Raw genomic sequence first — 23,503 nt, forward strand, 5'->3', positions numbered from 1 at the left:
GACTTCCCCTCCCAGATCTCCTTCATCAGGAAGACTGGTGATGGTCAACCTCAAGGTCAAGCTGCACCAGTGCGTCCAGATGATGGACCCCGAGAGTCTTAGAGAGCAGCTGTCCCCAACCTTTCTGGCACCAGAAATGGCTTTCATGGAAGACCAGGGTGGGAGGTGGTTTCAGGATGATTCAAGCACATGGCATTTATTATGTACTTTTTTATTATTATTACCTCACATCCCTGGCTTGGGAAGATACCTTGGAGAAGGGAATGGCAACCTACTCCAGTTTTCTTGCCTGGGAAATCCCCTGGACAGAGGAGCCTGGCAGGCTACAGTCCATGGGGTCACAAAGAGACACGACTCAGTGACTAAACAACAAGGGACTAAAAGTGGTTTTACATTGTTGAGGGTTTTAAAAAAAAAAAACAAGAATATAGCAAACTATTGATACATGGCCCATAAGAAGCACAAAATACTTCCCAGAGGATCCTTTGTAGACAAAGTATGCCAATTCCTGAACTATAAAAATAATATTTTCAAAATTGAGATATAACTTATGTACCATAAAAGTTACAATTTTAAAGTATACAAATTAGTGTTTTTAGGGTTCAGAGTTGTGCAACCATCGTTAGTATCTAATTCCACAACATTTTCATTACCCCAAAAAGAAACCCCTCACCTCTTAACTATCACTACCTCCTCCTCACCCCCTGCCCCCGCCATCCCAGTCTCCCTAGGGCCTCTGGGTCTAGACTGATATTAATGTACTTTTTGCCTATATGGATTTGCCTTTTCCGGACATTTCATATGGGCTGGATTATACCATATGGGACCTTTTGTATCTGGCTGTTTTCACTTAGCATCTTTTAGAGGTTCATCCACATTGTAGTGTGAATCAGTGTATCATTGCTTTTTGTGGCCATATAATATGCTGTCCTATGGAATAGTGCTATGTTTTACTTAACTCATCAATTGACACACATTTGGTTTACTTACACTTTTTGGTTATTATGTATAGCATGGTTTTTTTCTTGCAGACATTAATATAAATGTGCCACCATTTGCTAAACCAGGTGCTTACAGTTTTATTATATTACAAATCATGACCATTTTTAGCATACTTTTTGGGGCATATTTCCAGTTATTTACTGAGGATACAATTCTAGAAGTAGAATTGTTGAATCAGGTATATATACATTATTAAAGCTTACAGATATATTGTATGTTTTGTTTCAGTGAACTCCATTTAGCAACTACATGGCCCCACCTGACTGAAGGTATCATTGTGGATAATGATGTTTATTCGTAAGTATGTTAAAAATAGTACATTAAGAGTCACAGATTTCAAAAGACTAACTGCCCAGTGGGTTAGCAATTTTTCTTTGAATCAATTTCTGATATGGTTGTTTGCTTTTGTTTTTAAAGATCAGTTTTTAGACTGACTGATGTATATTAGAAATGTGTTTTAAGCTGTGGACTTTGGAGACAGGATCCTTAGTTCCGGGGTAATGAGCAGTCTGCATCTTACTTGGGCTTAGCGAAGATGTCTCTAGTTAGTTTGGGAGTCAGTGCATAATTCTTTTGGACTTTGTGTAGCTGGTAAGAACATTTGATAAAGGACTTTGAAGAGATGATGGTCATTAAAAAATGTGGGAAGAACATTTGATTGTTAAATGCCATAAATAACAAAACATCCATATCATATACTCCTGTGCAATGGAAAAATTGCACAGGAAAAAATTGAAAATTGCAGTGAGCCCTATCCTAGAAGAATGTGAGGAAAGAGAAATGTAATTTTGGTATCTTCTCATGCTTGATGCAAAACTGTGAGAAATAGGACAGTTTTTTTTTTTTTTTTAAATAGTTAAAAGTGTTCTATTTTCTGATGGAAGAAGTAACACAAGCTTTTAAAATCAGATAATTTAGATGGGTATAAAGAAGAAAGATTACCTACAATTCTATTACTTAAAAAATTAGCAGTTAACATTTAAGGGTATTTCTATTTAAAGTATAAGTTTATATATTAATTTACTTTATTCATATAATACAGTTATTCATTGAATAGATGTAGATCTGTGTTGTCAATTTGTAAAGTACTGCATAATATCCCATTAAGTGAATGCAGCATAATCTGTTTAACTGAGAAAATGGGGCACTTGATCTTGTGGAAATTTTTATAGTTTTCTTTTTTATTAATAAATAGTATAATAAAAACAGATTAGGATTATTGTACATTTTTGCTTGTTTCTCATTTCTCATTTTGTTTCATTTATTCCTAAAATATTCTCATTAGGTTATCATTGTATGTTACCTGATCAGAATCATTTTTATGCTTTTTGATTAGTTTGTTCTAATTTTGGTTTTTCCTTTTGTACCTTTTTGTCTAAGAATTTTGTCTTAGGGTTTTATTTTTAAAAACTCACCTAAATGGTCTTCTGCATGTGAATAGCAGTAAGTTTAAGGGAGGCGAAATGGATTGCTTGTCCTTCTATATAATGTTTTCATTAAGACTGCATTTTGGTAAATTTATGAACCTTGCAGATTGCTATAAATAGGATCTTGTGTTTATCATTTTGCATTTTAGTGATTTGGATCCTATGCAGGCTCCCCATTGGTCTGTTAGAGTTCGAAAAGCTGATAATCCTCAGTGTTTACTAGGTAAGATACTTACGTTCCTTTCCTGAAATACCACGTATTTGTCTGTTCTCCAGATCAGGAACACTGGATGTATTCTTTATACTTTATTTCACCTATCTGAAAATTTTTTTTAAGTTTTTTACATTGTGACCTTCTCAGTTAACATCATTAACAATTAATCTTTGTCAACAGCAGTGACTCCTTCTGGTTATTCTTAAATAATAATAGCAGACTTTTTGTCATTCAGTTTTAACCAGTCCATACCTCAGAATTCTCTTATGTTTCCCCAGGATCTGAGTTTTATTTTCCTAACGCTTTATGTGACTTCTTTTTTCCTTCTGTGGCGTACTCTGCTTCTTCCATTCTGGTTAGTGGAACCCTTTTTGTCTTTTGTCATCCCTCTATGCTTGCAGTATATAATAGGATGAACACTGAATTTGATGGTCTTGTTAGAGCTTTCTGTAGGGCTCTGTACTGTATCTGCAGATATATTTTCTGATAGAGGAAAAGAGGTGTAAATAATCTTGTACATGTCATAGGGATATTTGAAATGAAATAACAGTATGTAGAAGTGAAAGTCACTCAGTCGTGTCCAATTCTTTGCAACCCCATGGACTATACAGTCCATCAAATTCACCAGGCCAATACTGGAGTGGGTAGCCTTTCCCTTCTCCAGGGAATCTTCCCAACCCAGGGATCGAACCCAGGTCTCCTGCATTGCAAGCAGATTCTTTACCAGCTGAGCCACAAGGGAAGCCCAAGAATACTGGAATGGGTAGCCTATCCCTTCTCCAGCAGACCTTCCTGACCCAGGAATCAAACTGGGGTCTCCTGCATTGCAGGCAGATTCTTAACCAACTGAGCTATCAGGGAAACCCTGATATAACATTATAGAAATTTATTTCTAGAACATTTAGAACATATAGAACATTTCTGTAACATTATAGAAATGTTATAACATTATAGAAATACTTTAAAAACTATCATTCGCTCTTCAGGTCATAATTATTATATCCCATATCTAGAATTATCTTTCTCTTCCTGCTTTTGTAGATAATGTCTCTTTCATGAAGTCTTCTGAACCCATCTCCTCTTTCCAGTCTTTTTCTCTCTTATATTTAGTGGATGTGAAAATTATTTTTTCCATTTCCGTGTTCATCCATGCCACATTTATTTCATACACCGTGATACATTGTCATTCAGCTGATGGAGTTATTACTAAATATTTATTGATGACAGTATTGGGGCATTTCCGTAAAGCTTTTTTGCCTGAGCTCTGTGTCATTTGTCATGTTATTCATTAAATGCTAATTAGCATTTATGTATATAAGGTAAAATTCCTGCCATCTTTGTCTTGAGGTATAGGAAAGTAGTGAGGCTTCCTTGGTGGCTCAGTGGTAAAGAATCTGCCAGCCAATACAGGAGACATGGAAGACGTGAGTTTGATCCCTGGGTTGGGAAGATACCCTGGAGAATAAATGGCTACCCACCAGTATTTGTGCCTAGGAAATTCCATGGACAGAGGAGCCTGGCAGGCTTTCTAGGAGGTTGCAGAGAGTCAGACACAACTTGGTGACTAAAACAATAAGAACATTGGGAGGTAGGTAGAGGGTTGATACAAAATGTTTTAGAGTTGGATAGACCTTGTTTTAAATCCTAGATCCACCAACTTCATGAGAAGAGATACTATTTATCTTATTCAGGCCAATAGTAAGTGCTTAATATTACTATGTCCAATTATTTTTCCTTTCATTCTAGAGGGAATTATAAGAAGAAACTTTTAATATCCTGGGACATACAGGGAAAGTAAAAGCAAGGCTACCTTTGAAATGGGATTAATTTTTTGCATTGGGTGGAGAAACTGAATGGTTCCTTTTCTTTGTTTTTTTTTTTTTTAATGTCAAACTTAATGCATTTTTATGACCAGAATTGCAACAAGAGTGGCAAGTGTGTCTCATTTTTTTTATTCTGGGTCAAGACTAATCTCATGGGCCTGCTCAGATGTTAACCTCTTGACTGGAAGGGCAGGTAGATCATGCAAGAGTTCAATTTTTTTTTTAATTTCTATGAGAATATAGTTGCTTTATAATGTGTTTCTGTTGTACAGCATAGTGAATCAGTTACATGTATACATATATCTCTTCTTTTTAAAATTTCTTTCCTACTTAGATCAGTGCAGAGCACTGAGTAGAGTTCCCTTGAATGTTTTTTTTTTTCTGCCATATGTTGAAAGTGAAAGCGAAGTCGCTCAGTCATGTCTGACTCTTTGTGACCCTATGGACTACATCCTGCCAGGGTCCTCCATCCATGGGATTTTCCAGGCAAGAATACTGGAGTGGGTTGCCATTTCCTTCTCCAGGACATCTTCCCGACCCAGGGGTTGAACTCAGGTCTCCCGCACCACAGACTCTACCACCTGAGCCACCAGGGAAGCAATATGTTAGTTAATAGCTTTTGTGAGAAGACATGTATCTTTATTTATAGGACTGACTTCTTTCAGTTACATTTCAAAAATGAGTAACGTTTTTTCTGTGTAGGTGATTTTGTCACTGAATTTTTTAAAATTTGCCGTCGAAAGGAGTCAACTGATGAGATTCTTGGACGATCCACATTTGAGGAAGAAGGGAGAGGTGACTTACCTTTTTCTTTTTTTTAAAGTTATTTTCAAATGTCTAACTCTTTCACACATTTTCCAGCAACTTTTCATCTGTTCTTCTCATTCAGGTTATATTAGGGAATCAAGTTTTGATGAACTGAACAGCTCCCATTTTCTCTTGGCTATACCCTGAGCTTAAAACATTGTGTGATTAATCAGAAAATGTAAGATATTTTAAAAAACAGTTTTAGAGGTTTATTTTTGAAGTTCCTGGGCAGAAATTGTTACACCTTTATTAATCATGCATTCATATAAAGTTGAACATGTGTATTAATGAAAAGTCACTGATGAAAAGAGTGACTAAAGTATTCTGTACAGTCATCAGTTTATTCATCACTTTGACCTGCTAGGGTTGGTGATGTAATATGTATTCATTTCTATTCTTTTTATAGAAATTGCTGATATAACTCATGCTTTGTCAAAGTTGACAGAGCCTGCACCAGTTCCAATTCATAAATTATCAGTCTCTAACATGGTGCACACTGCAAAGAAGAAAATACGGAAACACAGAGGTGTAGAAGAATCACCACTGAATAATGATGTCCTCAATACTATTCTCTTGGTAACTAAATGTAATGTTTTTATGTGTCTGTATGTGCACTCATTTATTATCTATACAGTCCCATCTGTGTGGCAGGTACTGGATGGGGATATAAAATGAGTAAAACACAGTCTCCACATTCAGAGTTGCCACTGGTGTAGTTGGAATAAGAAAAATGAACAGTAATTACAATACCATGTTACATGTAAGAATTCTGGCAAAGGGCCTGTGAGAACACAGCAGAGGGGTGCATCTGTCTGTCTGAGCAGTGGGAATCAGGGAGAGCTTCATAAAGAGGGGACAATTGAGCTAGTCATAAATGGATGAAGGTTTAGAAGTGGATGAATTGCAGAGGCCTGAGAGAGCATGTCGGATAATCTGGTAGATTGCAGGGTACTTCCCAGAGGCGGGTCAGGGATGAGACTGGAGAGTAGCTGGTGAAGTGCTTGCTGAAGCATGGGACTTCGGTTTAATGCCATTTTAAGCAGGAGGTTGACATGATCAAAATGGTATTCTTGAAAACTTTATAGCAAGTACTAGAAGGGGCTAGGGTGTCTCCTAGGTATAGGTTGGTGGAACGGGTCCAGCCCAGGAACCATACACACCAGGGTTAATCTTGATTTGTTGTTTGACTTTGAACAAGCCATTTAAGTTCAGTTTCTTCATCTGAAGTGAATCTAATAAAAGCCTGTGAGGTTGTTGGACGGATTAAAGGACCTTCTGTTACACTGGTGTTTAATAGAACTTTGCTGCTGCTGCTGCTAAGTCACTTCAGTCATGTCCGACTCTGTGCAACCCCATAGACGGCAGCCCACCAGGCTTCCCCGTCCCTGGGATTCTCCAGGCAAGAACACTGGGTTGCCATTTCCTTCTCCAGTGCATGAAAGTGAAAAAATAAAGTGAAGTCGCTCAGTCATGTCTGACTCTAGCGACTCCATGGACTACAGCCTTTCAGGCTCCTCTGTCCATGGGATTTTCCAGGCAGAAGTACTGGAGTAGGGTGCCATTGCCTTCTCTGAGAACTTTGCTAAATGATAGCTATCCTTACTATAATTGTAGTTACAATCTTACTTCTGACAACCTGTGCATTAAGACAGTCTTGGGAAAAACCTTTAAGAGTAGTGCAATGAAAAGAATATAGGACTTGAAAACTTGAAGTTAATTTTAGCCCTGCTGTTTATCTGAGCAAGACTTTTAGCCAGATTTTTAGTTCGTTTATTTGCAAGAGATGTGGGCACTGATATATAGCTCACGTAGTGGTATGAAAATAGGATACTGTGTATAAACGTGCTTACTAGTGGATGTTGACACTTGGTTGTTCCTCTCCTTAAGAAGAAAAATCTCTTCAACATGTTCTGTCAGTTCAGTTCAGTTCAGTTGCTCAGTCGTGTCCAACTCTTTGCAACCCCATGAATCACAGCACGCCAGGCTTCCCTGTCCATCACCAGCTCCTGGAGTTCAATGAGACTCACGTCCATCGAGTCAATGATGCCATCCAGCCATCTCATCCTCTGTCATCCCCTTCTCTTCCTGCCCCCAATCCCTCCCAGCATCAAGGTCTTTCCCAGTGAGTCAACTCTTTGCATGAGGTGGCCGAAGTATTGGAGTTTAAGTTTCAGCATCAGTCCTTCCAATGAACACCCAGGACTGATCTCCTTTAGGATGGACTGATTGGATCTCCTTGCAGTTCAAGGGACTCTCAAGAGTCTTCTCCAATACCATAGTCCAAAAGCATCAATTCTTCAGCGCTCAGATTTCTTCACAGTCCAACTCTCACGACCATACATGACCACTGGAAAAATCTCTTCAACATGTTCTGTTCAGTTCTGTAGTACATGGCGAAGTATGCAAAGGAATCACAAGTCAGCGGTACCACAAAACACTTGGGGAGATTAGTGATTAAAGGATTGAAAGTAAATTTCGGTAAAGAAGGCCCCTTCTTAAGGATATATCCTTAAGAGATTTTATTCCAATTATGTAGCTCAGTTGTATGCACTGCAGTTTTTTTTAACCACTCTGCATACCCTCACATATGCACCCTCACCCTCACATAAATCCTCACATGTATTAACAGAAATCATGTAGAAAAGATTCATCGGTCATTACAGGTTTAGTCTGCTTCCCACTTTATCTTACGAGATACTCTGTAAGTATCTCATAAGATAAAATTATGGGTCTTTAATGTCATACTTGCAGCATTTCATATATGAAAACCTGTGGGTTGTATTTCTCTATGGAGCCTCACAAATGTTTGGGTATTTCCAATTTTTCTTTTATAATTTTATCTATTTAATAATAACACTTTTTAAAAAATTTAATGACCTTGAATGAGCCTGAAATCATGGTATACAGATTCTGGTTTTGCATTCTGTGAACTAAACAATTAACAGAACCTTGTGGTTACATTTAAGAAAAATCTGATTTTAAAATTGACTAGTCACTCTGTTTTTTGGAGAAAAATAGAAAATATTTGAGATAGTGTAGAACCAACTGGCTGATACAGTAAGAGCATTCTCATTGTTTTAAAACCATAAGCATTAAAATGTCAAATGGTGTTTATAAGAGTTACAAAAGTCTGCAAAGTAAGAAATTTCATTGAAAATGTGATTATTTTCTTTCTTTCCCATAAGTTCTTATTCCCTGATGCTGCTTCTGAGAAACCATTAGATGGGACTTCTTCAACAGACAATAGTAATCCTCCACTAGAGAGTGAAGAATATGTAAGTTAATGTTAAATATTTAAAATGCATTGAATTTCTAGGGATTTTGCTATATTTCTAGCAACAGTCATGAAATCTACTTCACAAGAATGGCTACTGTAAACAGTTTTATATCTCTATACCTGTCATTTAAGCTCTTCCTCAGTTTAACAAAGACTTGGATGAGGGAAACGTGATAATTTTCTAGCATTCACTATAAAACTTTCTCTGTTGTGAAATAAGGATCTTTTTATTGTAAAAATCACCTTAGGAAAACTTGAGTGATGATTATGGCCTCCATTCAGTGACCTACTATAGAACGTTAACATAGATACATATTTTGGGTAAAAGAAGTTTTCTGGAAATAATGAAAAAATATACTGTGTATGGTTATAGGCTATCCTTTAGTTTAAACTTTTCATAAGTCATCAAATTTATGTTTTGCAATGGATTCTTCTTTATATTTCAAAACTAGATAGAGGGTAGAAAATTCTTTAATTGAAGTAATGTGTAAAATGAAGTATAATTTTCATATTTTCCTTTTTGAAGTCTTTGATAAGTTGAGAAATAAGTTTAAATTGTGTAGAGATATATCAAATTGTTAATACTGTTAGAAAGTGATTTCATGAAGTGAGAGGGAAAAGCAGGGCTTTTCATTTTTAGTTTATACAGTTCTGATTTTATGTTTTTGGTTTTGGCAAGTGCGTATTCATTTGTAATCATAAGATTTTTATAACACATGAAATTTAGAGTATATCTTAAAGATTTCACAGAAGAAACTGAAAGCTGTACCTTTAGCCTTACTAAAATGTAGTGTCACTTTTTGATCCTTGTAGAGATCTTGAAAACATGGAGCTGCCTAAAAAAAATTTAGACAATAATGTTTTAGACAGTTGATAAAAGCCTGGCTGTTAGGATAGATTAATTTCAGGTATTAAAATCTCTGCCTACACAGTTTCTGATTATACATGTAAATATATTGGTAACAAGTTTTTTTTGTTTCTATTTTGTTAAATTTAGAATCTCTACAATCAGTTCAAATCTGCACCGTCTGATAGTTTAACATACAAGTTGGCTTTGTGTCTTTGTATGATCAATTTCTACCATGGAGGACTGAAAGGAGTGGCACATCTCTGGCAGGAATTTGTTCTTGAAATGCGTTTCAGATGGGAAAACAACTTTCTGATTCCAGGGTAATAATTTCAATTCCCGATTGTAGAGATAGTATTTTTATTTGTTCACAAAATTTGACTTCTGACTCATTAATTCTCCTCTTGTAGGAAATCTGCCCCAAGAAAATGGTAAGAAACTTAAGATATGATTTCTGTTCATTGGTGTTCACTATAATAGGAAGAAAAAGTTAATCTAATTATCAGACATTAATTTAGTTCAGTCGCTCAGTCGTCTCTGACTCTTTGTGACCCCATGAACTGCAGCACGCCAGGCTTCCCTGTCCATCACCAACTCCCGGAGTCTACTCAAACTCATGTCCATTGGGTCGGTGATGCCATCTGACCATCTCATCCTCTGTTGTCCCCTTCTCCTCCAGCCTTAGATCTTTCCTAGCATCAGGGTCTTTTTCAATAAAGAGTGGTTAAATAAATCATCATGTATTTCTATAATGGAGAGTTTTTTCCCAAGAATCCCTGTTAACATAGAAGATGATCGCAATATTTGTGGTAAAGTAGACTATAGTGTTATGTATACAGTGCTTTCAACTATGCTGATAGAGAATATTAGAAAATATAAAGAATGTATATAGAAATATGTATAGAAAAATAATGAAAAAGAAATACAACAAAATGTTAACAGTAGTTTAGTTGGAGGGAAAACATCTTTATAGAGTTCAGAAGTTTGGGTGTTAAATATTACCTATAAATTTTTTATATAGCTTACGTTGACATTTCATTTAAAGGGTTTAGCATATATATTGATACTGTATAGGTTACTGTTCATTTGCCCATCCTACTCAAACTAAGGGAGGAGAATCATGATATTGGTAATACAAAATGGTAACTGATCCAAAAATGTTTACTCCTAAGTCATTTGCCAGCCTCTACTTAACTGGATTCTCTCTTGGCTAATTATTGGGAACCACCTCATTTAGATTAGAGGAAATCCAGGCTCCCTTCAGCAAAAGAGAGGTGGAGATCAATGGATTTTATATTGAGAATCTACCGTAATGATTGAGAACTGAATAAATAGTATAACTTCCTTTGTAGTGTTTGAAAAACTGCATGCTAGCTACTTCCTAGGGTGGATTTCAAGGCTTTACATTTTTTAAGTTTCTGTTAGCGTGAGAGCTATCACTACTTTGCTGTTGCGTTTTGTCTCTTGTACTTGCTGTTGGTAAATTATGGACTAGGAGAATAAAATAAATTTTGATCTTTTAATTTTATTTGCTCCATCTAAGTTGCCTAATCTGTAGAAGTCTAGTTTTGCTTTCTTATCTATGTGATTTAAATATATGGTAGTATAAAAATACGCATATCTGAAGCAATTCTACTGATAAGCTTTTTTCTATTACTTTACTTGATAGATTAGCAAGTGGACCTCCAGATCTGAGATGCTGTTTACTGCATCAGAAGCTACAGGTAAAAATTTCCCAGTGGCAGTATATAATTTGTGACAGTGGTTAGGTCAAGTTATTCTGACATTAAATATAATAATAGATTATAGGCTGTTTTCATTGTGCTGCTGTAGGTTACTTAAGTCACTGTCATTCACACCAAGGTCCAGGGAAAGGGTGGAGACTGAAAATAAAATACTCAGGCAGTGGATAAATTTTTACTGTAACTGTCACTGGTGGAACAGCAATTTCCTCAGTCCTTGTCCTTGCAAAGGAAAAAATTCATTCGAGAGATATAGAGCAGTTTTAAGCAGCAGCAGTTTTGTTAAGCAAAGAGAAAATAAGCTGTCATGAAAGGATGAGAATGGGTAGTCTAGAAACCAGAAACCGCCCTGAAGTGGGGGTAGGGTTGGTTTTTAAGAGTGGTGGAAATTCTCTTCTGTGTCTTGTGTTATTTGACAAGTTGATTGACAGCTTTAGCTTATATAACTTGTATCCTTGTGCACAGGTGCTTACCCATAAGCACCCAAGCAAAACCCACAGAGGGCGGGCAAAAACTGCAATGCTGGTTTATTACAAACACAGTGTAATGAGCCCTGGGTTATTACTTGGAGTCACCTTTTAGGTCTTGGTGCCCTTGTGCTGGCAGTTTTTGTCTAGCTTTCGCCTAATAAGGCTGGTAACTTAGGGATCCTTGACCACAAAAGCAAGGGTCTCTGGGTATATTCTGATCACCAGTGTCCAGGATGGGGAAGGAAGAATAACTCTGTCCAGGATATGGCTGGTACCCATGCATGTCTAACTAACAATTTATATATAATAATAAATATAATAATAAAATAATAAATAATTTTGTTTCTCTTTTCTTAAGATGTTAAATTGTTGTATTGAAAGAAAGAAGGCACGTGATGAGGGGAGAAAGACAAGTCCTTCAGATAATGTGACTAATACATATTCAGGGGATGCTGGAAAATCTGGAGATCAGCTGGGGCCAGATAATTTGAGAGAGACAGATAAGGACAAAGGAGAGGTGGGAAAATCATGGGATTCTTGGAGTGACAGCGAGGAAGAGTTTTTTGAATGCCTAAGTGATACTGAAGAACTTAAGGGAAATGGACAAGAGAGTGGCAAGAAAGGAGGACCTAAGGAGATGGCAAGTTTAAAGCCAGAAGGACGACTCCATCAGCATGGGAAACTCACACTGCTACATAATGGAGAACCTCTCTACATTCCAGTGACCCAGGTGGGACGGGGACTGGTTCTTTAAGTTGTGTTGTTGTTGTTGTTGTTATTGTTGTTTATATAACTTTATCCTAGTAGGTGATGATTACTTCGGATAAAGGCACTTCTTTAAACAGTCTGTGTCTAAAGATCTATAGATTTGAAATCTAAATAAACTATTGGAGTTTTTAGGTCTACTATTTGTGCAACTAAGAAATGTTTTGAAGTTTCAGTAGATAGTACTTCATCATGTATACAGTGACCTGTTAGTTCTTCAGGTGTTTAAAAAAAACAAAATCCAAAAATATTGGTGGGAAGAACAAAAGTAAAAACGCTTGATTTGTGTAATTAGTTCTTATCTGTTCAATATATAGTTTGAACACATTTTATACCCTTAGGGAGTGGAATAGCAATAGCTCAAGACCTAAGGAAGAGCAATGGTTTTTGGATTTTTTGGGGTTTTTTTTGCATAGGTAATAAGTGAGTATATTTTATTGTGAAAATCTCAATCTAGAAAAAGTGAAAGTCACCACCCATTAATTCCAGATCTTATCTGTATAAATAACCATTATTATTGGTTTGGATTATAGTTTTCTATACCTATTTCTATGCATTGATGTATGTATACGTATGCATATGATACACAGTTTTGTGGATTTTTAAAAATCTGTGTATTGATATGTAGCTTTTTAACCTAAAAGCTTGAAGATCTCTTCATGTCATTACATACAGGTCTACTTCATCTCTTTAATTGCTGTATAATATTCCACAGGATGGAAGAGCCATAGTTTTATTCTTCCTCTCTTAATGCATAATATGTTATTTGAAGCTTATTGCTATTATCATGCTACAGTATAAATTCTTGTTTTTCAGTATTATCTGTTTCACATATGAGTGTTTCTCCAAGGGAGAAATGGAATTTCTATATAAACAAATATATAAGATATAAAATTCCTCTTCAAAAGGGCTGTACCTACTTTATACCCCATCATTGATGAGTATAGGAATAAGGGAATACCACTATCTCCCCAACTTTGTTTTCACACTTCCTTCCTTCCATAAATATGTGTTGAGTACCTAGTATATGTTAGCCACTGTCTTGGGACTATAGGATTTTAGTAGCAAAATTATATAGTACACTTCTTGAGCTCATGTTACTTGTATTCATATTTTATTTAATTTTTTATAAAAAACTGATATTACCAGTCATAAAAGCTTTTGCCAGTATGATGGGCAGAAGTGGTATCTCAATGTTCTAGATTGTATTTCTCTGATTTTGATGAACCTTAGCGTCTTCTTAGTATGTTTCCAGCCTATAAGTTGCATTCCATTTTTCCTTTAGGTTGATGTTCTATTCTTATTGATTTATATGATTCCTTTATATTTTAAATATAAATAATCTGTTATATACATTGTATATGTTTTCTCCTAGTTATTTTAAAAACATGTCTATGTACTTACCTATTGAATTATAAATTATAACTAAAGTGCACGAACTTCAAGTGACTAGTTTGAGTTTTTTCATATTTAGATACCCATTTAACTACTCTCATATCAAGATACAGAAAATTCTCATCATCCTAGAATAGCAATGATCAATAGAACTTTCTTTGAAGATGAACATGAGTATTTTGTGCTCTCCAGTATTATAGCCATTATCTATCTATATGTACTATGTTATATAACTTCCCTATATTATTATTTTTAATGTACACGGTTTATAATTCAAGGGCCAGAGCTTTCTCCCAGACTCAAGTTTATAAATTCTCAATTGACTTGTGAGGCCAGTAGGAGTACTTCTTGTCTAATTTGGTTTCTGGAGAGACTTCATTCAAGTCCTTAGTGGTCAGCTGATCAAATGGATTTATGTTCCTCATCTTCTCCAACTCTTTCTCATAGTCCTAAATCCTGGTCTTTGGGAGAGACAAAACTTCAGCACAGCTTTTCACATCTTCTTTTCTTCAGCATCCACCTGGGCAGTGTATTAATCCTCTGATATAGGAACCTTTGGACTTCCTTGGTATCTCAGCTGGTAAAGAATCTGCCTGCAATGCAAGAGACCCTGGTTCGATTCCTGAGTCAGGAAGATCCCCTGGAGAAGGGATCGGCTACCCACTCCAGTATTCTTGGGCTTCTCTGGGAGCTCAGTGGGTAAAGAGTCCATGTGCAATGCTGGAGACCTGAGTTCTATCCCTGGGTTGGGAAGCTCCCCTGGAGGAGGGCATGGCAACTCCAGTATTCTTGCCTGGAGAATCCCCATGGACAGAGGAGTCTGGCAGGCTACAATCCGTGGGGTTGCAAAGAGCTGGACTGAGCAACTAAGCACAGCAGAACCTTTAGGGCATTAAACTTCTTCTCAAAGTCATTCACCAAGCTAGCTTTTGCCACGTTTGCCTTGTAGTAAGCCCAGTCGATGGCAGGTGGCTTCTCAGGCAGAGTAGCCAACCTGAAAGTGAGGGTCTTATTCCAGGACTTCAAGGAGTTAGCCACGGCCTTCTGGTTTTAGGGGATGATCTCCCCAAAAGCTATCTAGTCAGTGGCTTTTAGAGCAAGTTTCCATCCAGCCATCTTAAGAACCTTCACCAGCCCCAGGTGGCCCACTAATTGGAGGATAATTGTTGCACAATGTTGTGTTAGTTTCTGCCATATATCAGCATGAATCAGCCATAGGTATACATATGTCCACTCCCTTCTCAGTACTCTTCATAATTTCAATCATTTTAATTTTTGCCTTTCTGGTGGTGGTTTGGTACTATCTCATGTTTTCATTTCTCTGATGAATAATAATACTGAATACATTTTCATATATTTATTGCCCATTTGGATGTTTTCCTGGTGAAGTGCCTGTTCAAGACCTTTACCTATTTTTCAAAGTTAGTTGTCTTTTTTCTTATTGTTTTAAAAGAATTCTTCACATATTTTCAATCTGAGTCCTTAATTATATGTGTATATGTGTGTGTGTATGTGTATATATATATATATGTAACAGTTTCTCCTAGTCTGTGCATTGCTTATTCACTTTCTTAATGATGCTTTTTGTTGAATAGATATTCTTAATTTTAATAAAGTCTGATCTACCAATGCTTTTCTAATGTAGATACTGCTTTTGTGTCCCATTAAGAAATTAACTACCCTGAGGTCCTGGAGATACTCTGCTGTTTCCTTCTGGAAGGTTTATAGGTTTGCCCATCATATTTATGCTTGTGATCCATCTTAGATTGACTGTGCTTGGTGTGAGGAAGAGGTTAAGATTCTCTTTTTCTGTAAGGATGTATAGTTGTTCTCCAACACCATTATTAAAAAGACCTACCTTTTTCCATAGAGTGGCAGTGATGTTTTTGTCATAAATCATGTGACTGTATGTGTGTTGGTTTATTTCTGGACTGTTCTGTTAGTCCCTTTGTTTATCCTTGTGTCAGTAATGTACTGTTGTTATTACTGTAGCTTTATAAAAATCTTTCTGTCTTATAGTATAACTTTTCTGACTTTGTTCTTCAAGATTATCTTGGCTATTCTTTTCATTTTTATGTAAATTTGGGAAACTGTCCATTTCCACATACAAAATTATCCTGTTGAGATTTTAATTTATCAGATTTAGCATTGCATTGAATTGGAGAGAATTGACATATTAACAATATTGAGTCTCATAATCACGAAATGTCTTTCATTTTATTTAATGTTTCCTTTGCTTTCCCTTATCAGTGTTTTTTAGTTGTTATTTTTAAAAAGGTTTATTTGACTGTGTCGTCTTTGTTGTGATACGCAGATCTTCATGGCTTCATGCAGGATCTTTCATTGTGGCACATGGACTCTCTGGTTGCAGCTTGTGGGCTCTTTGGTTGTAGCATGCAGACTTCAGTGTGTGGGCTCAGTAGTTGTCAGACAGACTTAGCTGCTCTGCAGCATGTGGGATCTTAGTTTCCTGACCAGGGATCGAACCTGTGTCCCCTGCGTTGCCAGGCAGATTCTTAACCACTGGGCCCACCAGGGAAGTCCCTGTTTTTTGTTTTTAATATAGAGGTTTTTGTATATTTTTATTAGGTTTATGTCACAGTGTTTTTGATTTCTCAAATAAGGTAAATGGTGTTTTTAAATTTAATTTTTAATTTTTTCCCTGATATATAGCAATAGTTGATTGCTGTATATAGACTTTGAATCTAGCGATCTTATTACATTCACTTATTTCTAGTAGTTTGTGGATTATTTAGAGTTTTCTATATACACAATCGTGTTGTCTGTTAATATAGACAATGTGAATTATGGTTTTCTGAACTGGGCACTTTTTGATTGTCTTTCATGTCTTATTGCACTGGCTAGGACCTCAGGTACAGTGTTGAATAATGGACATCCTCTTTTTAATTTCAGAATGAAATCATGTGACAGTCTTTGAGTGTATGTGATGTATGTATCATTTATTTTATGAAGGAGATTCCTATTCCTAGTTTCTGAGAGTTTATATCATAAACACGTGTTGTATTTTATCAAATGTTTGTCCTGCATATTGAAATAATCATAAAATCATTGAGTTTTAAATGAAATAGTGTATGATAAGTAAATGATACCATGTTTAATTCAAAATAACCATTCCATTTTTAGCTATTATTTTCTGAGAACTTTTTCTTATATAAGACATAAGAGGCTAGTATTGCTTCCCAGGATGCAAGGATTTACTTAAAAGCTTTTGTGACTAGTTTTCGTATTCTGAAATGGGTTGATCACTTGTAATAATTATGCAGTGGGATATTGGGGATGTTTGTTTGATAATTTGAAACATGAATTCTGTTAACTTTATTTCCTCGTTCATATTGTTTCTTTGTGAGGTGGCTGTTAGTTATGACATTAATTTTGTTTGACAGGCCTAATCTTTTTGCTTCTTTATTTGTTTTAAAAGTAAATTATGTTTTAGATATTTCATCACTAACATTTAGTATTAGGACAGAAATATTCTAATACTGGAAACCAAGTACTTATTTTTTCTAATTTTGTTAGGGTGCATGCAGTTGACATTGAGGTCTTGTGGCACAGACTGAGGTTTTGGAATCTAGCAGAACTAGATTTATAGCCTGGCACCACCAATTATTACTAGAAATGCTAGTACAAGTTATATTCTTTTCTGAGCCTTGTTTATCTCTCAAAAAATACATTAGTTTTCATTTTCTAGAATTTTATATAAATTTTATATAATTACAGTAACTTTTTTGTATGTGGGAAGTCTTTCAGCATAATTATTTTGAGATTCATGTATGTTGTGGAGAATCTTTTGAAGCAGGAGTTCTTAAGTAGTGGATTAGAACCAAACTAATAGCGCTCAAAGTCAGCATCAGATAGATATCCTAGATCTCTTTAGTTTGCTACTTTTATGACATTGGGCAAGACACTGTCTCCACACTGTTTCACTACATGTTAAATGTCCAGTTCACTTCTCAGTGATGAGATCGTGTACATGAGAAAGCTTTGGGTATATTCAGATGTGGTACATGTAAGAATTATAGTCCTGGGCTTCCCTGGTGGTTAAGAATCCACCTTGCAATGCAAGGGACACCAGATTGGTGCCTGGCCCAGTTAGGATCCCACATGCCACGTGGCAACAAAGCCCATGTGGCCACAAGTATTGAGCCCTGGCTCTAGAGTGGCAAGCTGCAACTGCTGAGGCCACTGCAATGAGAAGCCAGGGCACTGCAACTAAGAGTAACTGCCGCTCACTGTAACTAAAGAAAGCCCATGTGCATTAATAGAGACCCAGCACAGCCAGAAAAAAATAAGTCTTAAAAAATAAAGGAAGAAGTATAGTCTTTATGCTACTTGCCACTTATATTCCTCTTTTTTTTAAATTTATTTTTTATTTAATATAAATTTATTTTAATTGGAGGCTAATTACTTTACAATATTGTATTGGTTTTACCATCCATCAACATGAATCCGCCACGGGTATACACGTGTTCCCCATCCTGAACCCCCCTCCCACCTCCCTCCCCATACCATCCCTCTGGGTCATCCCAGTCAGTGCGCCAGGGCCAGGGTGGGATGATTTGGGAGAATGGCATTGAAACATGTATAATATCATATGTATTCCTCTTGATCATGTTTTTCACTTACATTTTATCTGAGTTCCCAGGTGGGAGGGGTAGTCAGTACCTCTTTCAGTCTCTTCCTTTCCTTTGGGAGGGGGCAAAATGACAATGAAAATCTTTTCATGGAAATAATGAGGGAGTCTGCTCTTAAGTATATTGTTTCATTGGAGATTCATGTAACTTTTGAATTTGAGGAATTTTGATATCATAGGGAAAGTAGAGTAAAAAGCTTATGATACAACCTAAGTATTTTGTCTATAATTGCAAACGTTTATTGAGTTTGTGCTCGAATTTGTTCTTTACAGCAGTGGATCACATAAAACTGGGGTAATTGCTCAAGGTAACAGATCTGGGATTCAAATACAGGCATGTTGCTTCTAGAGCCCAAGCTCTTAACCACTCTGTCATGCTGCCTTACCAGTTATTACTCACCCCCAAGTATCAGTGACCTTAAAAGTGATGTATGTTTATTGTAGAGACAAAACAAAAACTCACAATTCCATAATCCAGAGGTAATCACTGTTAAAGTACTTCCTTGCCCTTTTTTCCTGTATCTACCCATTTCCCTGTTATAGTGTACATTCAGATTCTTTGAATTTTCATGCTGTTATAAATGATGCTACAGTGATATTTTTAGAAGTGGAATTATTGGGTCAGAGGGCATGATCATAAATGCTTGCCATGTATTGGTGGCCAGATTGTTGTCCGGGAAGATTTATATTCTCTCCCAACAGTGTTTGAAAGTGCCCCTGAAGGGTTGTTTCAAAAATGAGGATGGGGAACACATGTATACCTGTGGCAGATTCATTTCGATATTTGGCAAAACTAATAAAATTTTGTAAAGTTTAAAAATAAAAAAAAAAAGAGGATGATAACAAGGGAAAAAGTTACTTTCACAAGAAAAAAAGTTACTGTCTTCTGTTTGTTGCTGTGTTTTGAATGCTGTACCTTTACATTTCTTCTACTTTATTTCTGAAAGATATCTGTGAAAATTACTTATCTCTGTGGCAGAGGTTCTCAACTGGGAACTATGTTTGGGCTCCCAGGGGTATTTGGCAAGGTCTGGAAGCACTTCTGATTGTCATGAGGTGGAAAGGTAACACAGGCGGTAGAGGTACTACTGCAATAGGCAGGAGCAGAGATACGCTGCTAAACATCCTACAATGCGTAGAAGAGGCTCCACAACAGAGAATTATCTAATCTAAAATGTCAGTAGTATGAGACTGAGAAAAAAACTTGCTTTATAGTAAGCTCCTGAAATCTAGAAGGAATCTATTTATTGACAAGACACTTACTTCTGCTGGGTCTTATCCTATTATCTAAGAATGAAAGAGTTCATGGTTTTCTGGTTTTAACAACAAAGCAGGCAAAATTTGTTTAGTTAGTCTCTGACTTGTTAAGTTCTTCATATTTCAAATATAAAATTGAATGGAATCTGTTCTTAGAAAACTTTCCTCAACCCCTCTGAGCAGTTTTGAAATGTTTCTATCACTTTCTTAATGATTCTACAGTTGTTTCTTCCTTTAGAGTTGCCTTAGCTGCTGTTATATTTGGGGTTGCCATTAAAATATAGAGTGTCTCTGATTCCCAAAATAAAAAACAACCAACTTCTTGTGGGAACTGATAATTTCAATGTATTTGGAACCTAAACTCAATGCAACTCTTCCAACATAAAACATAGTTATTTAGGGGCTTTTACTTGGCATTCAGTTCATTTACCTTTATTTTCATACATGTATCAATTTTCTTCTTTCACTAGTTATAATAAAAGTCTAGTTGCAAGTAATAATGACATTCATAAAAATATTTAAGACTTTATTTCTTTATCATTGTTGGTATTCAGTCACTCAGTCATGTTCAACTCTTTGCAGTCCCATAAACTGCAGCATGCCAGGCTTCCCTGTCCTTCACTATCTCCTGGAGTTTGCTCAAACTCATGTCTATTGAGTCTATGATGCCATCCAACCATCTCATCCTCTATCACCTCCTTCTCCTCCTGCCCTCAGTCTTGCCCAGCATCAGGGTCTTTTCCATTGAGTCAGCTCTTCACATCAGGTGACCAAATTATTGGAGCTTCAGCATTAGTCCTTCCAAAGAATATTCAGGGTTGATTTCCTTTAAGATATCATTAGTAGGGAGGAAAATGTTCAGTGCATCCAGTTCCTCTCAAGAGGAAACATGATGATCTTATCTTTTGGGGAGGGGAGCACTGAAATTCATGTTTATTCTTATTAACTCATTACTTTTTTGTAGGTTCCAAAAAACTTGAGAATTTCTTTGAATTCTTTTAAATACATATCTTGTGACTGCTAGAGCTGAAACAGTTGTTGTCTTTGTTCTATTTTTATAGTTCTGCTTTCTCTAAAAAAAAAGCTATTCATGAGCTTTGTCCTTTTGTGCTCTGCAGGAACCAGCACCTATGACAGAAGATCTGCTCGAAGAGCAGTCGGAGGTTCTAGCTAAATTGGGTACATCGGCAGAAGGGGCTCACCTCCGAGCGCGCATGCAAAGTGCATGTCTGCTCTCAGATATGGAGTCTTTTAAGGTGGGTCACACTGTCAGAGCTCGGGAGTCTGTTTTGAGCTATTCTGGGATGAAGCTGTGAAAGTCACTCTGTAAAGTGGTGTGAAGGCCTGAATGTCTTTTTTTCGTTAAATGTTTTGATTTCATTAGTAGTTACAACACCCTGCCTCCATCCCCTAAAGGTCACAGTCAAGCTTGCTTCTTGAATTTAAAAAAGAAAAGAACAATCTTTGAATAATAGTTGAAAGTTGAGAATTGAATCGTTTCTTTATGTGTATTGGGCTGTCTTCTTCCGTTGTGTCAGTCGATTTAATACAAGGCTTTTAGGAACCCCTTCAGATTTAACATAGGCTGGTTCGTTCAACAAACCTTTGATTGCCTACTTTGTGACTGGCACTGTGATTAGGTAATTAAGTATAATGGTTATCCTCAATTATAGTCTGTTGAGGTTGTGGGAGGGGATATGTAAATAATTATTAAGTGATGAGTTCTCTTAGGAAATCAAGGTCAAAAGGTGACTGACTCTACTGAGTGGGAATCATGGAAAGTTTCTCAGAAGAGTCACCTTTTAGGGTACGTAGGCATTTGCTACATGGAGAAGAATATTTTAGGCTTTAGATACAGGCCTGTATCTAGGACACAGAGGATTCAGAGAGTGGTGACACTTAAACCCAGGGATAAAAAGAGTCTTGTTGAATTACTTACTCTTGAAAGCAGAGGTACACCCACATACATTAAAAAGAAAACAGTGGGTAGTTCAGTGGGCCATAGGGTTTCCCTTTCCTGCTATTGATTTTCTGAGCTGTCTTTCATGCTCAGACTTCCTCCTTAACCTACTGGTACCTGCGATGGCCTCCATCTCTTCATTCCGTAGCCTCTCTTAGTGCTGCTTTTGTGCTATGTAGGCCAGCCTGAGTTTGGTATTTGAATGTAAACACTCCATGAAAACCTATGCCACTTGGATCTTGCCTGCTAACAAAGTTAAGTGACAGTAAAAGGGAGCTTTTTTATTCCCTGTTTTTTTTATTCCATTTTTTTGTTTACCCCATCATTCCTAAGAGAAGAAATCTTTAGTAAACCTCTTGAGCATTGCAAGTTTTCCTTAGAGATTAGAAAGATACAGAAAATCTCTGCATTTTGCTGAGAGACAAGAAAGAGATGTGTTGTTTTCAAACAGATAGTTGGTACAGTGGATAAAGAGAAGCCAGTTGACTGTCAGGGCCTGTGTTAAGTCAAAAAAGTAGAGAAGGGAATTGGCTTAGGGTTGTGCACAGTAGGAAGAACTGGCTCCATCGCAGCTGTTTTTTAACCCAACCGTTACCTGCCTTCATGATCATCTGTCCCTATCCTACTAAAGTGTCCTGTAGAAGCATGTGCAAGAGGAATTCCCAATTGGAACTGTAAATGCTTTTTCCCATAGAAACATATCTGCCTTGCATGGTAAGGTGCTGTATAATTCCTTTAACACTGTACTTCAATAAAACTGTGGTTCATTAGACTCTTTTGGACTAACCTGGGTAATGTACAAGTCTTTTACAGTGTTTTAACCAGAAAATAGATTGTATGTCAAATAACCAACTTAAATATCTGCCTGCCCCTATGTGGGAGTCAGATAACATATTTAAGGAAATACGTAGTCACTCTAAAATAGGTATGGTTCCCTTTCCCTTTTTGTATAGGGATGTACTGGGGCCATGGGACTTTCCCAGAGCTGTGGATAAATGCTGATATGTACCTGAGGTGCTTAACACGGCACAATTCCAGAAGGACAGGGCCTATTCTAGAGCATGCCCTTGGAGTAGATACCTGTAAGAGTAGAAAGAAGATAAGCCGTAGCTGAAGTGAATGTTGAACCTCTCTTGCTGACGCTGTGTACTGTCTGGTATAAGGACAGCCAGACAGAAGAATTCTAGTGTGAAATCTCTTCCTTTAATATATTCTGTAGTATAAGAGTTCAGTATTGATTTCTTTTTTAGGTTCACTCTCTTCACTCAAGGCCTGTCTCTCTATTTTCCTGAGATGCATTCATGTGGGTGTGGTGTTGCCTGGTTAATATCCAGTCTTATATATGAATTGTGAATCATGCAGTAATCTTGACCCATTACATTTCACAGCCATTTTTTGTTGCCATGATGCCATAGCTCTTAGAAGCTGATGTGGTTGACTGTCAGTTAGGAACCCTCCTCTGATTCCTCATCCCTGTGAGGGCTTCCTAAATTGGTGGGCATGAGTATACTGATAGCCAGTAAGCTCAATAAGGAGAAACTGGCATTTTTATTCTTCAAATTTAAGACTAACCATTCCTATCATGTTGGTTTTCATTTTTGTCTGAGGTTAATTTAAAAAAAAAGAAATTTAAAAAGAAAGAAAATGACTTTCTGCTTAGCACTTTTTAGTAATGCCTACGTAGCTATTTCAGGCAATTAAATATACTGTTCATAGCAGGATGAATATGTTGTGGTAGAGAATTATAACCAGAAAGGAATGTATTTAATGTGTGTACCCTTTGAGTACTAAAGGAATGACATATATGCCCGTCCTTGCTGATGCTGCTGCTAAGTCGCTTCAGTCATGTCCGACTCTGTGCGACCC

General features: G+C 36.7%; 1 protein-coding gene and 1 pseudogene across 1 annotated transcript in view; one reads left to right on the forward strand and one right to left on the reverse strand.

The window, feature by feature from the left end:
• The window catches only part of RAB3GAP1 (RAB3 GTPase activating protein subunit 1 (catalytic)), a 112,274-nt gene that overhangs the window by 75,268 nt on the left and 13,503 nt on the right, over positions 1–23,503 (forward strand). Inside the window, exons 10-18 of the mRNA XM_010853652.1 lie at positions 1,231–1,299; positions 2,579–2,652; positions 5,169–5,261; positions 5,680–5,849; positions 8,459–8,548; positions 9,548–9,720; positions 11,067–11,121; positions 11,968–12,339; positions 20,796–20,933. Coding sequence (XP_010851954.1) covers positions 1,231–1,299; positions 2,579–2,652; positions 5,169–5,261; positions 5,680–5,849; positions 8,459–8,548; positions 9,548–9,720; positions 11,067–11,121; positions 11,968–12,339; positions 20,796–20,933 — 1,234 coding nt within the window. The remainder of the gene's footprint in view (positions 1–1,230; positions 1,300–2,578; positions 2,653–5,168; positions 5,262–5,679; positions 5,850–8,458; positions 8,549–9,547; positions 9,721–11,066; positions 11,122–11,967; positions 12,340–20,795; positions 20,934–23,503) is intronic.
• Positions 12,352–16,222, reverse strand: LOC104998479 (annotated as a pseudogene).

Source organism: Bison bison, unplaced genomic scaffold, assembly GCF_000754665.1.
Source record: "Bison bison bison isolate TAMUID 2011002044 unplaced genomic scaffold, Bison_UMD1.0 scf7180017864330, whole genome shotgun sequence".
NCBI classification, from domain to species: Eukaryota; Metazoa; Chordata; class Mammalia; order Artiodactyla; family Bovidae; genus Bison; species Bison bison.